At 40.5% G+C, this 17,898-nt stretch overlaps 1 protein-coding gene across 1 annotated transcript in view; it reads right to left on the reverse strand.

Moving 5' to 3' along the window:
* Nucleotides 1-8,068: 8,068 nt before the first annotated feature.
* LOC114662986 (extracellular serine/threonine protein kinase FAM20C-like) overlaps nt 8,069-17,898 on the reverse strand; it is a 39,741-nt gene continuing 29,911 nt past the window's right edge. Inside the window, exons 9-11 of the mRNA XM_028816740.2 lie at nt 15,131-15,212; nt 14,919-14,978; nt 8,069-12,730 (exon numbers count right to left, since the gene is read on the reverse strand). Coding sequence (XP_028672573.2) covers nt 12,490-12,730; nt 14,919-14,978; nt 15,131-15,212 — 383 coding nt within the window. The 3' untranslated portion in view covers nt 8,069-12,489. The remainder of the gene's footprint in view (nt 12,731-14,918; nt 14,979-15,130; nt 15,213-17,898) is intronic.

Raw genomic sequence — 17,898 nt, forward strand, 5'->3', positions numbered from 1 at the left:
GAGATATTTTCTTCCATTATATAACGGTCTTACAAGTTCCTTTACTTTATTTTAATTAAAACGTGACTTGGACATTCTGTTTCATACGTTTACTCAAGCTCATTTTTCCTCTTTTTCTAAACCTTACTAGGGGGCTTCGCCCCCTGCTCGCTTCGCTCGCCAACCCCTGGCGTTGGGACATGAGAAAGAGTCAGATGTATGAATTAGATATAGAATAGTGTGCAGCTTTGGATGATGACAATAGAAATAACAAATAGAGTGTTTGTCATATATTAATGTTTTATTGGAATATTTCTTTGTATACAACATTAGTAGTAAAGATGGTGTCTTCTCCTTGAATGAGTCTTCCTTGGCATGGATTATTTATAATTTTAACTTTAACGTCAGATGAACGGTGAACACGTGAGAAGGCAACATAAAGTTGTCCATGTCCAAAAACGGGTTCAGAGAGGTAGATGCCAACCTTGTCCATGGTTTGTCCTTGTGATTTGTTGATGGTCATGGCAAATGCAGGTTTAATGGGGAACTGTCGACGTTTCAATGTAAAAGGTAATTCTAGCTCAGAACTTGTAAGGTCAATTCTAGGAATGAGAACAGTATTGTTAGCATGTGATCCTGTAAGAACTGTTGCTTGAATAACATTGCGTGTCATGGTGTTGACGACCAACCGTGTGCCATTGCATAAACCCTGTTTTGTGTTAAGGTTTCTTAATAGCATGATTATTGTTCCGTTTTTAAGGGCAAGGTCGTGTTGTGGTAATCCGGCTGGGTTAATAGTGTTCAAATATTCTAAGGGGAAATTTATATGTTCATTGTCGTCATCAGAGTCAACTTTGTCTGAGCTTAGAAAGATCTGTGTCTCTCCAGGAAGTAATGAAATGACTTGGTTATTAATGTGATTAACATTAATATTTTTTGGACATAATATAGTGCGTTGTGTTAACAGGGGTATTTGGTCTAATGTGATTGCTGTTCCAAATATCTCTTTTACTAAGTCGTCTGAGATAAAGGATTGTGGAATGGAAATAATATCTGGGTGAAGTCCATCTGTATTTGTGAGTGTACCATTTCCCAGTTGTATTAGCCAACTGTTATATTCTGGATCTGGACATCGCATGTTTTGTACCAACTGTATTGTTTTAAAGCAATGCCAATTGTCTGCGTATTTTAAGGTGGACTGAACAATAGCTGAGCGCATGGCATGTGGAACAATAGCTAAGCATTGTCTAAAATCTCCTCCTAATAAAAGAACTTTTCCTCCAAAGGGAATATTATTATTTATCAACGTTTGTAGAAGTTTATCAATGGTGTTGAGTAAGTGACTGGATGCCATTGTACATTCATCAATAATTATCAGTTTTGCAAGACGGATGTCTCGGGCATTGCTACTGTGAATGTTCATAGTGGATACTGATGTCTCTGTGATTGGGACCGTTATTTTGAATATTGAGTGACATGTACGACCATTTATTAACAGATTTGCTGCCACTCCGGTTGTAGCAGATGCGATAATCATCTGTTGTCTTGCAGCAAAGAAATGTATAAGTGTTTCATAAAGGTATGTTTTTCCGCTTCCTCCAGGGCCGTCAAGAAAGAAGCATTTGGGTATAGGGCTGTTGCCCTCCGTGGCATGAATAATTTGGTGAAAAGCATCAGATTGTAATTCATTTAAAGAGGAAAGCATAGTTTGTGCAATTCGTTCTTTATACCTATGAATATACAGTATCTTCTTCTGTGTCACAGACAATTGTCAAAACAATTCTGTGGTCATACCAAATAAGATAAAACACAACTCACCTGCATATCTTCGCTCTCTTTTTTGTATGTCTGACACGCGAGCTCTTTCGGTTTGTAATCGTGCTTCTTTCGATGCAGCATTTTGACACGCGCGCTGAATGCGTCTACGTTCATTGTGTCTGTCCATTTGGGCACGTCTCTGTAACGGTGTCACTTGTGCTTTCCTTTTTTCGATCCGAGACATTTTCTCTCCCGGTGTTTCAGAAGCGCGTTTTATGCGCCGTCGTCTATTTTCTTGTTTCTTTCGTGTACGTGTGTTTGTTCCCGTTATCCTTTCCGAATCGTTTTGTACCCGTGAGCGTGTATTCATGACTTGTTTCTTTCTCAGCATGCGAAATATGGATAAGTAATAAGGCGGATCGCACTCACTGTTAATATGTATCCTTCTCTGCAGTTGAACGGTTAATAGTGCTTTATTGAAAGGACACACACCTATGCTGACACCTATGCCGACACCTATGCTGCCTAGTGTGAAGGTGCTGACGTTCACTTTCGAATATGTGGCTTTGGGTGTCACTTCTTATGGATGTGTGTGGGGGATCGTTGTTGCGCGAGCGTTTTGTTTCTTTTTGTGTTCCTGTGTCTTGTTTGAATCCCCCTCTTTGTGTGTGTCCCGTCCCTTGCTTGTAGGGTTTGTGGGGTGGTTTTGTGTTCTTTTTTTTGGTCTTCCATGGGCTTGTTGAATCCCCCTCTTGGTGTGTGTCCCGTCCCGTCCCGTCCCGTGCCTGTAGGGTGGCGGGGGTATGGTCGTGCCTTGCTATTGTGCGCTCGTCTGTTCTTTTTTTTTGGTGTGTTTAGTTTCGTGTGCAATGTGTTTCGTGCTTTCCCCTCCTTTGAGTACTCTTTTATGTGCCTTTTCCTTATTTTGGTGCTTGTTGAGCCTCATTTTTGTGACTCCTTTCTGTATGTGCTCACTCCTGTTTTCTGTGCTCTTGTCGGACTCTTTTTGCTCCTGCGTCTCTCGCGGACCCTCATCCGCCTTTCTCGGGTCCTCAGCCGACTCTCGCGGACTCTTTGTTGCGCCGGCGCAGTACGTCTTTTTGCAGCTACGGCCCATGGCCGGATGTGCCTGCGTCCATCATCCGGTTTAGCATTCTCGGTTAGTAATATGGATAAACATGGTCAGTAGAGCTTTATACATACTTATCTCCCCTCGTGTTTATCTGTCAGTTCTCTTTCGACATGATGTCTGCAGATTTGTCAGTAGCTTCTCTTCGTAAGAAGATCATTCCTTGATCGTCAGACCTTGACAGGTGCCAGATGTCCTGACTTATTTCAAATTCTTACTTAACAACTCATTTTGAGGCCACAACAGATCTTTGTAAAGAAGGAGTGAGGAAGGGTAAAACTCACTGGGGGTAATTTTACTTTACAGGGAATATAATATTCATAAAGCAACATTAAAACATGACAACAACAATTAGACATTATTTTACATGTCATATATGGGATTGTTGTGTTTCAGTGTAGTGCCAAGCACTGCTAGACACTCATGCATTTTCCTTTAGTAAATACACAAGAAAAGCCAAGAAAGAAAGACAATAGGGGTTCAAAACTGAGCCGTACCCTTTATTCCAGGAAAAATCCATATTACTAACCGAGAATGGTAAACTGGATATGGACGCAGGTACATGGCATGCCCATGGACGCAGGAGACATAGTGCGCAGGCGCCGACAGCGAGCGAAGTCTGATCCACCGAGAACGAAGGAGTCACAGCTCAAAAACGAAGGAGCTCAACTAACGTAAATAAGAAATGAGGCAACGCGCCCATAGGTAACGACACAGCCGCACAAAAAAGAGGATTCCGCGCTGCACCCCAGAGTCAAACGGAAGAGGCTAAGGAGGCCCCACAGGTCCACAAAGATAGTACAGAAGGCGCGTGAAAGTACGAAAGGCGCATGCGCCTACAACGCGCTTCTGAACTAAACGGCCACACTACACAGCATGGTCCACGCGCTTCTAACACACCTACAGAGGCCCCACAGGTCCACAAAGATGAGAGCCCGCATGGATAAAAACAATAGACGTAGGCGCCTACAACGCACGTCTGAAACCACGGAAGCAAAACTGTCTCGGCTCCAAAACCAAACAGCTCGACTAACGGAGCTACAAAAACGAGCCCGCATGGACAAATACAATGTACATAGACGCCTACAACGTGTGTCTGAAACTGCAGAAGCAAAGCAGGCACGGGTTCAAAACGAACGACCACAACTGATGGAGATCCATACAGAAGCGAGCCTGCCTGAATACAATTAATGAACGTAGGCGCCTACAACGCGCCTCTCAAACAGCAGAGTGAATAGATAAACGGCAAAGAAAGGAACGACAGACGGACGATAAACAATTCCGCCAATTAGCTGACAACGCATTCTGTAATGAGTCCACTATTACGAAGCGAGCAGGGGGCAGAGCCCCCTTGTGTAATAATAAAATGATCCGTCTATCTGGTCTACTGAGGGAGGAGGAAAAAAAGGTATTAGGAAACAGTGCCACCCCCTGGAGTGGTGGTAGAACTGCAGTTACTAGAGCCCTTCAGCTGTCTCCTTCGAGGGCGTGTGTGACACTATCTATCTATCTTATCCTACCTACTATACTAAAATATCTATCTATCTATCTATCTATCTATCTATCTATCTATCTATCTATCTATCTATCTATCTATCTATCTATCTATCTATCTATCTATCTATCTATCTATCTATCTATCTATCTATCTATCATGTGAGAATCTTCAAGTGTTGAGAACACCATAAACTAATGTCAGACAACAATAGAAAGGGGTAAAGTAAAAACATAAGGACTTTCAACGTCCACTCAGTTCTGCTAGTGCTGGTACAGGACAAGGTTTCTTCCATTTTTCCCTCCAAGGTTTTTTTTGGGAGTTTTTCTTGTCTTCTTAGAGAGTCAAGGCTGGGGGGCTGTCAAGAGGCAGGGCCTGTTAAAGCCCATTGTGGCACTTCCTGTGTGATTTTGGGCTTTACAAAAATAAACTGTATTGTATTGTATTGTATTGTATCTATCTATCTTATATAGTCACTTTCATACAGTACTGTGCAAAATTTTTAGGCAGGTGTGAAAAAATGCTGTAAACAAAGAATGCTTTCAAAAATGGAAGTGTTAATCATTTATTTTCATCAATCAACAAAATGCAGTGAATGAACAAAAGAGAAATCTAAAATCAAATCAATATTTGGTGTGACCACCCTTTGCCTTCAAAACAGCATCAGTTCTTCTAGGTACACTTGCACACAGTTTTTGAAGGAACTCGGCTGGTAGGTTGTTCCAAACATCTTGGAGGACTAACCACAGATCTTCTGTGGATGTCGGCTTCCTCACATCCTTCTGTCTCTTCATGTAATCCCAGACACACTCGATGATGTTGAGGTCAGGGCTCTGTGGGGGCCATACCATCACTTCCAGGACTTCTTGTTCTTCTTTACGCTGAAGATAGTTCTTAATGACTTTGGCTGTATGTTTGGGATCGTTGTCCTGCTGCAGAATAAATTTGGGGCCAATCATACGCCTCCCTGATGGTATTGCATGATGGATAAGTATCTGCCTGTATTTCCCAGCATTGAGAACACCATTAATCCTGACCAAATCTCCAACTCCATTTGCAGAAATGCAGACCCAAACGTTCAAGGAACCTCCACCATGCTTCACTGTTGCCTGCAGACACTCATTATTGTACCGCTCTCCAGCCCTTCGACGAACTAATTGCCTTCTGCTACAACCAAATATTTCAAATTTTGACTCATCAGTCCAGAGCACCTGCTGCCATTTTTCTGCACCCCAGTTCCTGTTTTCATGCATACTTGAGTTACTTGGCCTTGTTTCCATGTCGGAGGTATGGCTTTTTGGCTGCAACTCTTCCATGAAGATCACTTCTGGCCAGACTTCTCCGGACAGTAGATGGGTGTACCTGGGTCCCACTGGTTTCTGCCAGTTCTGAGCTGATGGCACTGCTGGACATCTTCCGATTTTGAAGGGTAATAAGCTTGATGTGTCTTTCATCTGCTGCACTAAGTTTCCTTGGCTGACCACTGCGTCTACGATCCTCAACGTTGCCCGTTTCTTTGTGCTTCTTCAGAAGAGCTTGAACAGCACATCTTGAAACCCCAGTCTGCTTTGAAATCTTTGTCTGGGAGAGACCTTGCTGATGCAGTAGAACTACCTTGTGTCTTGTTGCTGTGCTCAATCCTGCCATGACATGAAACTGTCTTCACAACCTCACCTTGGTAGCAGAGTTTGACTGTTCCTCACCCAGTTTGAAGCTGTTTCTGTTTCAGTTAATGACTATGTATCAACCTACGTGTGACATTGATGATCATTAGCACCTGTTTGGTAGAATTGGTTGATCAGACACCTGACTAGAATCCTACAAAATCCCTGACTTTGTGCAAGTGTACCTACAAGAATTGATGCTGGTTTGAAGGCAAAAGGTAGGAACACCAAATATTGATTTGATTTAGATTTTTCATTTGTTTGCTCACTTTGCATTTTGTAAATTGATAACAATAAACAATCGTTATTTATATTTCTGAAAGCATTCTTTGTTTACAGCATTTTTTCACACCTGCCTAAAACATTTGCACAGTACTGTATATATCTCAAAGATTATTTTTTTAGAAAAAATAAGAACAAGTGGAATGCTTGAAATTAAATTTAAATTGTCTGACTTAATTTTTCCAAACATGTTTCTCTCAAAGATGGGGAAAAAATGAAGGACCAACTCTGATCGTTTCAGTTTTTCTCAATTCATACTCACGCGCACCTTTAATTGCAGCTCTAGGGAGCTGTCAGTTAACCCAACTAGTATATCTTTGTTATACGTATAGCATGCAGTGATCCACAGACTTTGACTCGGAGTCCTCCCATATGTTGTGATGGGTGCTGACCTCCATGTCACTAGAATGAAATGTGCCCCCGCAAACAAAATACATGCATGTCAGGTGGAATGAAGACTCTGCCTGGCCCAGTAAAATGGAGTGAAAGTGTATTTGTGATTATACTTTGCTCCAGATTGGGGCCCAAACATGGCAGTTGCCTTGAATCCAGTGTTACAGGTATTGGCTCTGGCTCCGACACTGTACTGATTAACAGTAACTTATTATGATATGGGTTTAACCAAAATCTGAAGGATCATTTCCATAGCACTTGTTTTTATCTGAATGATGTCCCAAAGTATCCATCTTTGTATTATAAAACCCCTTACAACACCATTTTTTCCATAATAATTCATATTGAAACATTCTGCAAATGATAGTCAGTTGCCACCAAGGGAAACAGGGGACTTTAATGGTACCTGTAGTCTCAATATGATAAAAAGAAGACTCGAAGGAAATGGAGAATACTGAAAGCGTGTAATGGAAGAGTATAAACAGTCAGATAAGCACCTTTCATCTCAGTCAAAAGTGTAATGACACAAAATGTCCACTAGGTGAAGCCATTTGAACATCTTCTAGCAATGGTCATGGCGCGTAGAACTTTGACCTGTACATTATGTTGGTGTGTTTATGATCCAAAAGAGTTTAAATCAGTGGTCTCAAACTCCGGGTGACTGCAGGTTTTCATTCTAACCCTTTTCTTAATTAGTGACATGTTCTTTGCTGCTAATTAACTTCTTTTGAGTTAATTTTAACTGACTTGCTCTTGAAGACTCAGGCCCCTTAGTTGTTTCTTTTTCCTTAATTAGCAGCCAAACAATAATAAGATACAAAATGAGCCAAAGCAACTGGTGTCCATCTTATAATATCTGAAAATAATGAAAGAAGACGGTCTCATGAATGTTGATCTTCTCAGGTCCCCAAACTGTGCTCTTAGAAATGAGAAAATCAACAATTTCATTAATGTCTGCTATTACACAATGAGAGCAGCAACAAGCCATGGAATTAAAGAACGGGTTTAATTAACAACAAGGCTCAGCACCTCATTAAGCAACTGGTTGAAGTGAAATTGGTTGGAGTTTGAGGCACTGACTTAGCTGATCTTCTGTTGGCTCCCTCACTTCACATTTCATTTCTGTTTGGGTGCGATTTAAGGAAAGACATGAAGCAAATCAGAGGAACAAATCAATTAAATGAAAGAAAAAGGAGTTAATTAGCACAGAAAATTGTGTTACCAATTAAGAAAAGGTTTAGAATGAAAACCTGCAGCCACTGCAGCCCACCAGACCCGGAGATTGAGACCACTTGTTCATAGGGTTATTACTGAAATGCGTATGGAGTTCTGTGGAGTCCAGAGCAGATCAGGGCAGTCAAACAGAAAATGTTTTGATCAGTTTAATAACACTATGAGATGAATTTTTCTTTGACAACCTGAGCCTAACAAGACACATAAATTGAGAACTTTATGGTAATCGGCTGTGGATTATTAAACGAAACCAAAGATCAAGAACTGTATCGAAAAGTAATACACAAATTCTGGATGGAACTAAACTTAGAAAAAGAAAAAATTTCTATATAAAGAATTTCAGTAATTACACACACACAAAAAAAAGAAGAATCAATGAAAAACAATATACAGAAAATGTAGGGAAAAAATCAAACTCACAGATTTGGAGGGAAGGCAAAGAAGAAAAAACAACAAATTGCTTTTTAAATAATTGACTGACATTGTCAAATACACTAACTTCAATTTAGAATCACGGGGTACAAGGGGCAGATCTACTATGAAACTAATGATGCTGACACTTCAAGTTCTCTAATCCCAGAAGTCACTTTAGTCCACATACCTTACAAATTTTAGGTGTCTACTGTAGATGATAGATAGATAGATAGATAGATAGATAGATAGATAGATAGATAGATAGATAGATAGATAGATAGATAGATAGATAGATAGATAGATAGATACTTTATTAATCCCAATGGGAAATTCACAATGTATGAGAAGGTTTTTTAGAAAATACTATTAATAATATACTGCAGTTCAGTACAGCAATATTAATCAAAATCTGACCTGCAATACTTACATTTTTTAAAAAAAATTGTGGTGGTCTGTCATGGAGCAACCCCATCGAAGAAGATAACAGTCGTTACCCAGACCTTGTCACTGATTGTGAAGGGACTCCCATAACAGTTTAAGCTTCAAGGCTCCAAAAAAGTGGGTCTGCCACAAGAGAGGAGGCACTCATTCCACAAGAGACAGAGCTAATTACCGCATCATCAACAGTCCCTGATTTTTAATAAGAATAGAAATAAAGCATAATGTGCACACACAATAAAAACTTCAACACGACAACCTAGAGATTGTGCAACGTCAACAAAGAGGGCACACAAATTACCAGATGAAGCAGGGTGTTACCCGCTGCACCATTAACCAAATATCCATCCTTTGATTTTCTGTCCAGTTTCTCAGGTACACTCTTAAAAATGCTGGTTCTTTAATGGCATTTTATGGTTCTTTACTGGGTTGCGTGGTTCCTCATGGAACTATTTCTTGACAAAGAACCATTTACTGTATATACTCATGTTTTAAGTTCTCCTGCAGGTAAACCGTATAATTTCTGGTATTTTATAATGTCGGTTATATAATTCGAATGCGGAAAACTCACGCTATTGGTCCAAGAGATTAGGATATGCTAACGTCCACCTGAGAGAGAAACCACGGAGCACACGGCCTTATTTTCTTTCTATGTATTGTGCCTACGTGACCATACGGTAATGACCCGAAATACTCCGAAGTGACGTTTGCACTGTTTTGTGTTCTTTGTATCTCACACCCTCATACACCTTTATCATAAGAGCATCCCTTACAGTCACATGATAAAGTTTGGGAACCCCTCTTAATTCTTTGGATTTGTGTTTCTCATTGGCTGAGCTTTGAAAGTAGCAACTTCCTTTTAATATACGACATGCCTTATGGAAACAGTAGTATTTCAGCAGTGACATTAAGTTTATTGGATTAACAGAAAATATGCAATATGCATCATAACAAAATTAGACAGGTGCATAAATGTGGGCAACAGAGATATGACATCAATACTTAGTTGAGCCTCCTTTTGCTAATCTAACAGCCTCTAGACGCTGTCCTCCTATTGCCTTTGATGAGTGTCTGGATTCTGGATGGAGGTATTTTTGACTATTCTTCCATACAAAATCTCTCCAGTTCAGTTAAATTTGACACCTGCTGAGCATGGACAGTCTGCTTCAAATCATCCCATAGATTTTTGATGATATTCAAGTCAGGGGACTGTGACGGCCATTCCAGAACATTGTACTTCTCCCTCTGCATGAATGCCTTTGTAGATTTCCAACTGTGTTTTGGGTCATTGTCTTGTTGGAATATCCAACCCCTGCGTAACTTCAACTTTGTGACTGATACTTGAACATTATCCTGAAGAGTTTGTTGATATTGGGTTGAATTCATCTGACCCTCGACTTTAACAAGGGCCACAGTCCCTGAACTAGCCACACAGCCCCACAGCATGATGGAACCTCCACCAAATTTGACAGTAGGTAGCAGGTCTTTTTCATGGAATGCGGTGTTCTTCTTCTGCCATGCAAAGCGCTTTTTGTTCTGACCAAATAACTCCATTTTTGTCTCATCAGTCCAAAGCACTTTGTTCCAAAATTAATCTGGCTTGTCTAAATGAGCATTGGCATACAACAAGCGACTCTGTTTGTGGGGTGAGTGCAGAAAGGGCTTCTTTCTCATCACCCTGCCATACAGATGTTCTTTGTGCAAATTGCGCTGAATTCTAGAATGATGTACAGATACACCACCTGCAACAAGATGTTCTTGCAGGTCTTTGGAGGTGATCTGTGGGTTGTCTGTAACCATTCTCACAATCCTGCTCATATGCCACTCCTGTATTTTTCTTGGCCTGCCAGACCTGCTGTGTTTAACAGTAACTGTGCCTGTGGCCTTCCATTTCCTGATGACATTTCTTACACTTGAAACTGACAGTTTAAACCTCTGAGATAGCTTTTTGTAGCCTTCCTCTAAACCATGAGACTGAACAATCTTTGTTTTCAGATCTTTGGAGAGTTGCTTTGAGGATCCCATGCTGTCACTCTTCAGAGGAGAGTCAAAGGGAAGCACAACTTGCAATTGACCACCTTAAACACCTTTATAGCTCATGATTGGACACACCTGTCTATGAAGTTCAAGGCTTAAGGAGCTCATCCAACCAAGTAATCAGCATTGAGCAGTGACAGGCATTTAAATCAGCAAAATGACAAGGGGACCCAAATGTTTGCACAACCAGTTTTTCACATTTGATTTAATTTCATACAACTAAATACTGCCTCACTAAAAATCTTTGTTCGGAAAACACCGCAGCACTCAGATGTTCCTAAGAAATGAAAGACATACCACTGTTATCTTTATTGTTAAGAGGGGTTCCCAAACTTTTTCATATGACTGGATCTATGATGGAGCGGTCATTCAGAAGAAAATATGAACCTGGTTTTAAATTAAAAGTTGTTGAAGTGGTGAAAGAAATTGGTAACTCCACTGCTGCAACAAAATGCAATGCATCTGAGAAACAGGTGCGAGATTGGAGGAAATGTAGATGTCGTATTTTTGAACGGGCGTATAAGTCGGGGGTCTGATTTTATGATCGATTTTTTGGGTTTCAAGACCCGACTTATACGTGAGTATATACAGTAATTTTGGGATGGGTTATTATGAAGTTGGTTCTTTATGCTTTGAAAAAAGTCTTATATTTAAAAAACAAAAAACTGAAATCTTTCATGTATGGTAGGCTATCTAGCAGGACAACCAACAGATTAAGGAAGCCTGTGTTATCGTATGGCTCAAGACTCCTTTTAATACCTTGACCCACTGGTATTTCACCAATCTGTTACCATCTGTTCATGGTGATTTACTGTATGGAGCCTGTTACAAATCTAAATAAATACATGGTTCTTTCTGAAACCTTCGTGTGGATGGGTCTTTTGGGAATCAAAAATGGCTCCCCTATGGCATTGCTCTGCAGAACCACTCTGACACTTTTAAGAGTGTAATTGAACGACTCTGTCTACTGCAGCTTTGGACACAAGGTGGGGATTACTTCTGAACTACAAACACTCTTGTGATGATTTTTGGCTTGTCGCAACAGCAAGTCTTTGGACTGTGCCACTCCACCGGATATGAGAGATCCATTAGAAGAAAGAAGGAGTTTGGAACAGCGTGTGTCCCGGTGTGAAGCTCTTCCTAAACAGCTTATTGTGTGTTATAGCACCTTGATCGAGACGTGTTATCGCTGACGATGATGATTGGAATTAGCTGTAAGAGATGGATCGCAGTTAGTCTAAAATGATAGCAGCTGAGTTGGTATTTGGAGTATGGGTATGGCAATAGTGTCCATCCAAAAGGGTCAACTGTCCATCCAATGAAAAATAAAGCTTGACCTTATTTTGGCATGTAGTTGTCCTCCTTACATATCCAAACACCCTCCTAATGGGTAGAGCTGCTGGAAACTGCTGCATCCCAACTGAATTTAAAGAAGTCCTACATTTATCTTTTTGAATTTGGATTGTCAGGAGAACAATGGATGTTAACAGCTGAAATTTCTAGAAAAGGAAAATCTGACCATTTTTATGTATGAGTTCTACAATGGCACCCACCCCTCACTTTGTTTGCAACAATAACCATTTGTTGAGGCATCTCAATTAATTCACACAACAGCTGATGCTTGACCTACAGCCCACATTTCAGCTCTCCGATTTCACGGGGCCGTGTCATTGTCCACTCCTGCGCGGTGGTGTCAGGTCATCGTACACAACACCCCGAGAATGAGCCTTCATACAACCGCTGATCATCTGCAAGATGATCTTCAGTCTTCTGTCTAGGGCTAACAGATGGGGCTCTGACAGCACAGGTGTCAGGGGGTCCCTGGACAGGGACTCACGAAGCACATCACTCAGCCGGTACTCCTCCTGGGACAGCAGACGCAGGCGATGGTAGGTGGATCGCTTGATTCTGAAAGAAAGACGAGCAGCAGTTCACTTTGAGCTTAAAGGCATACAGTAAGTAGAAGACACATATCATTAGGTGCACCTCATAACAAAGGTGAATTCTTGATCTCATAGCCCATCAGGTCATATACAGTATTAATATACTGTGTTTAAAACATTATTACTGAAGGAGCCAATCCATCATCATATAATAAATCAGTATTTGCTTTATATAACACCTTATAATGGTGAGAATCTCCTGGGGGCTCTACAGAATGGCCATTGTCTGGTGCTAACAAGATCTGCACCCTTCCCGTTTTGAGTCTCTAATGATGAGTGAATCCTGCTGAATTCACTTTGCCTCAAGTTTGGCAAAATCACGGAAATGTTTGAGAACTTTGCTGAATTCTGCATAATGAAGTGAAATCATAGGGAAAGGAGAAACAGAACTACGCTGGGATGATCATTGTGGCCAAAAAGTATGACCTGCACGGTGAGGCAACAGTGCTAATCCCTGTGTCACTATGCCTCCTGCACAGACAAACCCCACCCTCAAACAATATTATCTATCTATCTATCCATGCAATCCTGCCTACTATACCAAAAATCAATCTATCTATCTATCTCTCTTCCTGCCTACTATACCAAAAATCAATCAATCTATCTATGCAATCCTGCCTACTATACCAAAAATCAATCAATCTATGCAATCCTGCCTACTATACCAAAAATCAATCAATCTATCTATGCAATCCTGCCTAGTATACCAAAAATCAATCAATCAATCTATCTATGCAATCCTGCCTACTATACCAAAAATCAATCAATCTATCTATGCAATCCTGCCTACTATACCAAAAATCTATCTATCTATCTATCTATCTATCCAATCCTGCTTACTATACCAAAAATCAATCAATCTATCTATCAAGAAAGGGAGAGAGACAATCGCACAATACTCCTATTCCTTTATTGTTCTCTGCATTTCCTGAGCTTCTACCACTATGACTAGCACCCACAGAGCTTGTGACACAAACGATCAGCTTTATAAACTATGGCAGCAATGTTTGATTTGTGACGGTCCACTCCCTTGTTTGAGCTTCAGAGGACCAGCAGTTAAATATGTCAAATAATTACCCTACAAGTCAATTAAATATCGAACAATTCAAATAAACAATAATAGCAGTCACAATACAAAAGTAAATCTATACTAATTAAGTACTCAATAAGACCTCGCACATTCAAAGTCATACCCTCTTCATATGGTAAGGATGTGACATCGTATCCCACCCACCTGCTAATATCACCTTATCCCGCGTCTCAGAGCGAATGGTACTAAATTGTCTTGAACTGTGTTCATGTAGTAGCAGTTGTAAAGACGACCAGTAGAGGGCACTCAAGTGACGCAGGACGCTGGTTTTCTACGAGGAGCCCAGAGTAGTGTGTATTGCAGTTGTAAGCCGAGAATTGCGGCTTTTAGTGAACCTAAATCAGTGGTACAGTAGTGTTGAGCATGTTTCAGCAATTCTGTCTCATTAAACTAGAGTAACATCTGAGTCTTCGCATAAAATAATAATAATAATAAATTACATTATTTAACATTGTTATAACCTACTCAAAGTGCTTTACGTAGACAGTGGGGCGGCACCTGGACCACACAAGTGTACAAAATCCATCCTGGTAATGCAACAGCAACCACTGATGTGTCAGTGTGCTTACCTAACATTAGCTGATGAATGGGTGACAGAGATAATTAGACAGTTCGATACAGAGGATGATTAAGGGGTTAGAATGACTAGGCCATTGGAGGGCAATTTAGCCTGAACATCAGAATACACCGTACTCTTTTTGAAAGACGCCCAAGGATCTTTAATGACCACAGAGAGTGAGAATCTCGTTTTTACGTTTCATCCAAAAACTGGCACCATATTTACAGCAAAGTGTCCCCATCACTGCACTGACGCATTGAGATCCACACACCAACCGCAAGGTGAGCGCCCCCTGCTGGCCTCACCAACCCATCCTCCATCATCAACCCAAGCTTTTCTAGATGGTCTCCAATCCAAGTACTAGTCTGGCCGATGATGGAAATAGAAAGATCAAGAGCTTGAGACCACTTCAGCATTTCTTAGTGGTCTGCAGGTTGGCTGACTGATGATCTTGAACATGGAACAGATGCCATATAAGTTAAAATATATTATTATTATCATTACCTGCAGCATTGCCGTAGCGGAGCCAATATGGAAAGCTCATCATGGGAGTGCCGACCAAACCTGAAGAATCAAGAAATCAGTATTAGATTCTCACCAATGGAAAAGATGGCACAGTTGTTACCATAATATTTCTTGATTTCAAAGTACACAATTTACAATAAAGAGGTGCATATTATTATCTATACACACATGTGAAGATGTTCCTCACTCACCCTCTGCCATTATCCAAATGGATAAGAAATGTTTCATTTCCAAATCGTTCAAACGTCTCATAATGATGTCGGTCTAAGTTACCTGAGCCCAAAGAAAGAGAAGTTGAGTATGAGAGGCCAGCAGTTACCACTTTGTTTTCAATTACATTCCAGGCAAAAGTATTCAGTCCCCTTGAAAGTCATCATAATAAAAAGGTTTGTACACATCAGTTCAGTCTGCCTTGAACCTATGGTTTATTTTGACTTTGGAAATGTATTGTTACTGCATAAGAGTTCACATTAAAAATACTGAATGGAGAAATATGTCTACAAATCTTCGGGCATGCATAAAAATATGAAGACATTCAAGAGAATTGAATGCTTTTGAATACCGATGTATGTGAAAAACTTTTTATGTTAAAATTGACCATCGACCCACCCAGAGGTCGAAAATAACTGCTCACATGAGCGTTCACCCCCTTTAATGTGGCACACCCAAATCCTTATTGGTGCAGCCTAAATCACAGAATTAGTTCAATGGAGATCACCTGTCTGTAGCCGAGAAGTTATTTTGTGTTTTATATTTGTAATAAATTCAGACCACTTTGCAGAGATCTGTTTCCTTGTTGACATTAAAAACAATTTTTGTTCTGATAATCAGTGTCAAAAAAAGTCAAATTAAATCCACTGGCATTCAATGTTATATAATAGTAACATGTGAGAACTTCAAAGGGGTAAACATCTTTAATAGGTGCTGTATCTACTTGAACTGTATGTACAAACACACTGCATCCTCTCAAACTTGACTCAGGATCACAGGGGTCCAGACCTTATGCCAGCAAACAGCAGTGGGCACACAGTGGAAAACAGCCCTGAACAGGTGCCAGTCCATTGCAGGGCATTGCATGCAAACACATTTCAAATATTTTTGAAGTCTTATAGGTTCTTAAGACAGTTCATAAAAGCCAGGTCAGTAAATATTAATGTGATGTAAAGTAAATTAGAATAAAGCATTGGAGAGCTATGGGCGAGCAAATAAAATTAAATGTATGAATTATATTGTTAACTAAGAATAAAACAAATTAAAATGTGTGAACTCTACTACAAAGGAGCACTGGGGTGCTTCAGGAATGGAGGGGGTCCACCAATCTGTTCAATTTCCGTGGCAGCTGGACCCCAGGCAGGAGCATCCGGAAGCTGAGGCCCACCAAACAGCGGGATAAACTGTAACCTTCCAAGTGCTTTCATGCTCATGCTTGGTCTCTTCGTATGGAGAAATGTAACCTGCTATGCTTTCTGAGATATGGATTCTGGTATGTGAATGATATCCTTTATTAATTATGCAACTTATGAAAGGCAGCCCACAGATATCAGTAATTATAAGCTTAATAGTTACTGAATTAATAAATGGATATCTGTCTGCCATGCACAACAGGTTTAGGTTAAGTGTATGAACAGACAGATAACTGAATGCCCAGGAGAAATTCAACAAGCCTTTTGACTTAGGTGGGGGCAAAAGCATTGCTACAGAAGATCAGGAAAACCCGTCCCATGTAATGTCTGTATAACAGAAGGAATGACGTGTTATTCAGTAGGTTAAGGCTTACTTTCTCTCTTTTCTCCTCAATGTACTATAATTAATCGGCTTTATGTTATAATAACAGTTATATATATATATATATATATCCATCCATCCATCCATTTTCCAACCCGCTGAATACGAACACAGGGTCACGGGGGTCTGCTGGAGCCAATCCCAGCCAACACAGGGCACAAGGCAGGAACAATCCTGGGCAGGGTGCCAACCCGCCGCAGGACACACACAAACACACCCACACACCAAGCACACACTAGGGCCAATTTAGAATCGCCAATCCACCTAACCTGCATGTCTTTGGACTGTGGGAGGAAACCAGAGCGCCCGGAGGAAACCCACGCAGACACTATATATATATATATATATATATATATATATATATTCACGGCATTCGAAGTCTGTGTTACAATCTGATAGTGTGGGTGGTTACCTACCAGGTAACGCTTTGTGGTTGGCCAGCAATCTGCTAACATCCGCCACGGTGCCCTCAGTTTGTGAAGAGCAGATCATAGAATGGTTGAAATAGTTTACTGTCAAATAAATGCAAAGAGTACACGACACGTGTTTCGCCCTCATTCTGGGCTCATCAGGTGTACACACTCCACTGCACTCCCTTTCGGGAATCGAACCTCGGACGTCAGCGCCAGAGGCGATGCCCCTAACGTTGCACCACGGCGTGTGGTTCGTTATTTGACAGCATGTAGATCGGGGTAATTACATTCACGGCATTCGAAGTCTGTGTCACAATCCGAGGTTCGATTCCCGAAAGGGAGTGCAGTGGAGTGTGTACACCTGATGAGCCCAGAATGAGGGCGAAACACGTGTCGTGTACTCTTTGCATTTATTTGACAGTAAACTATTTCAACTATATATATATATATATATATATATATATATATATATATATATATATATATATATATATATATATATATATATATATATACTGCTACAAATAAATAGAGTTTGGACATCATGGACATTAGCACCACTTTGAGAATCCTGTACCAAGTGGTATGTTGCAAAAGGTAATCCTCAAGTTTAGATTGATTACTTAGACTCAGACTGACTTAGAAGTTAAGCAGGGCTATATATATTTAAATACTTTACACTATATATGTGTGTGTGTGTATTAAAGAACAATTGTCTTTGTGTCCATCCAATTGGTATGTCTCTGCTATTCAACAGATGG

Source organism: Erpetoichthys calabaricus, chromosome 12 (genome assembly GCF_900747795.2).
Source record: "Erpetoichthys calabaricus chromosome 12, fErpCal1.3, whole genome shotgun sequence".
NCBI lineage: Eukaryota > Metazoa > Chordata > Cladistia > Polypteriformes > Polypteridae > Erpetoichthys > Erpetoichthys calabaricus.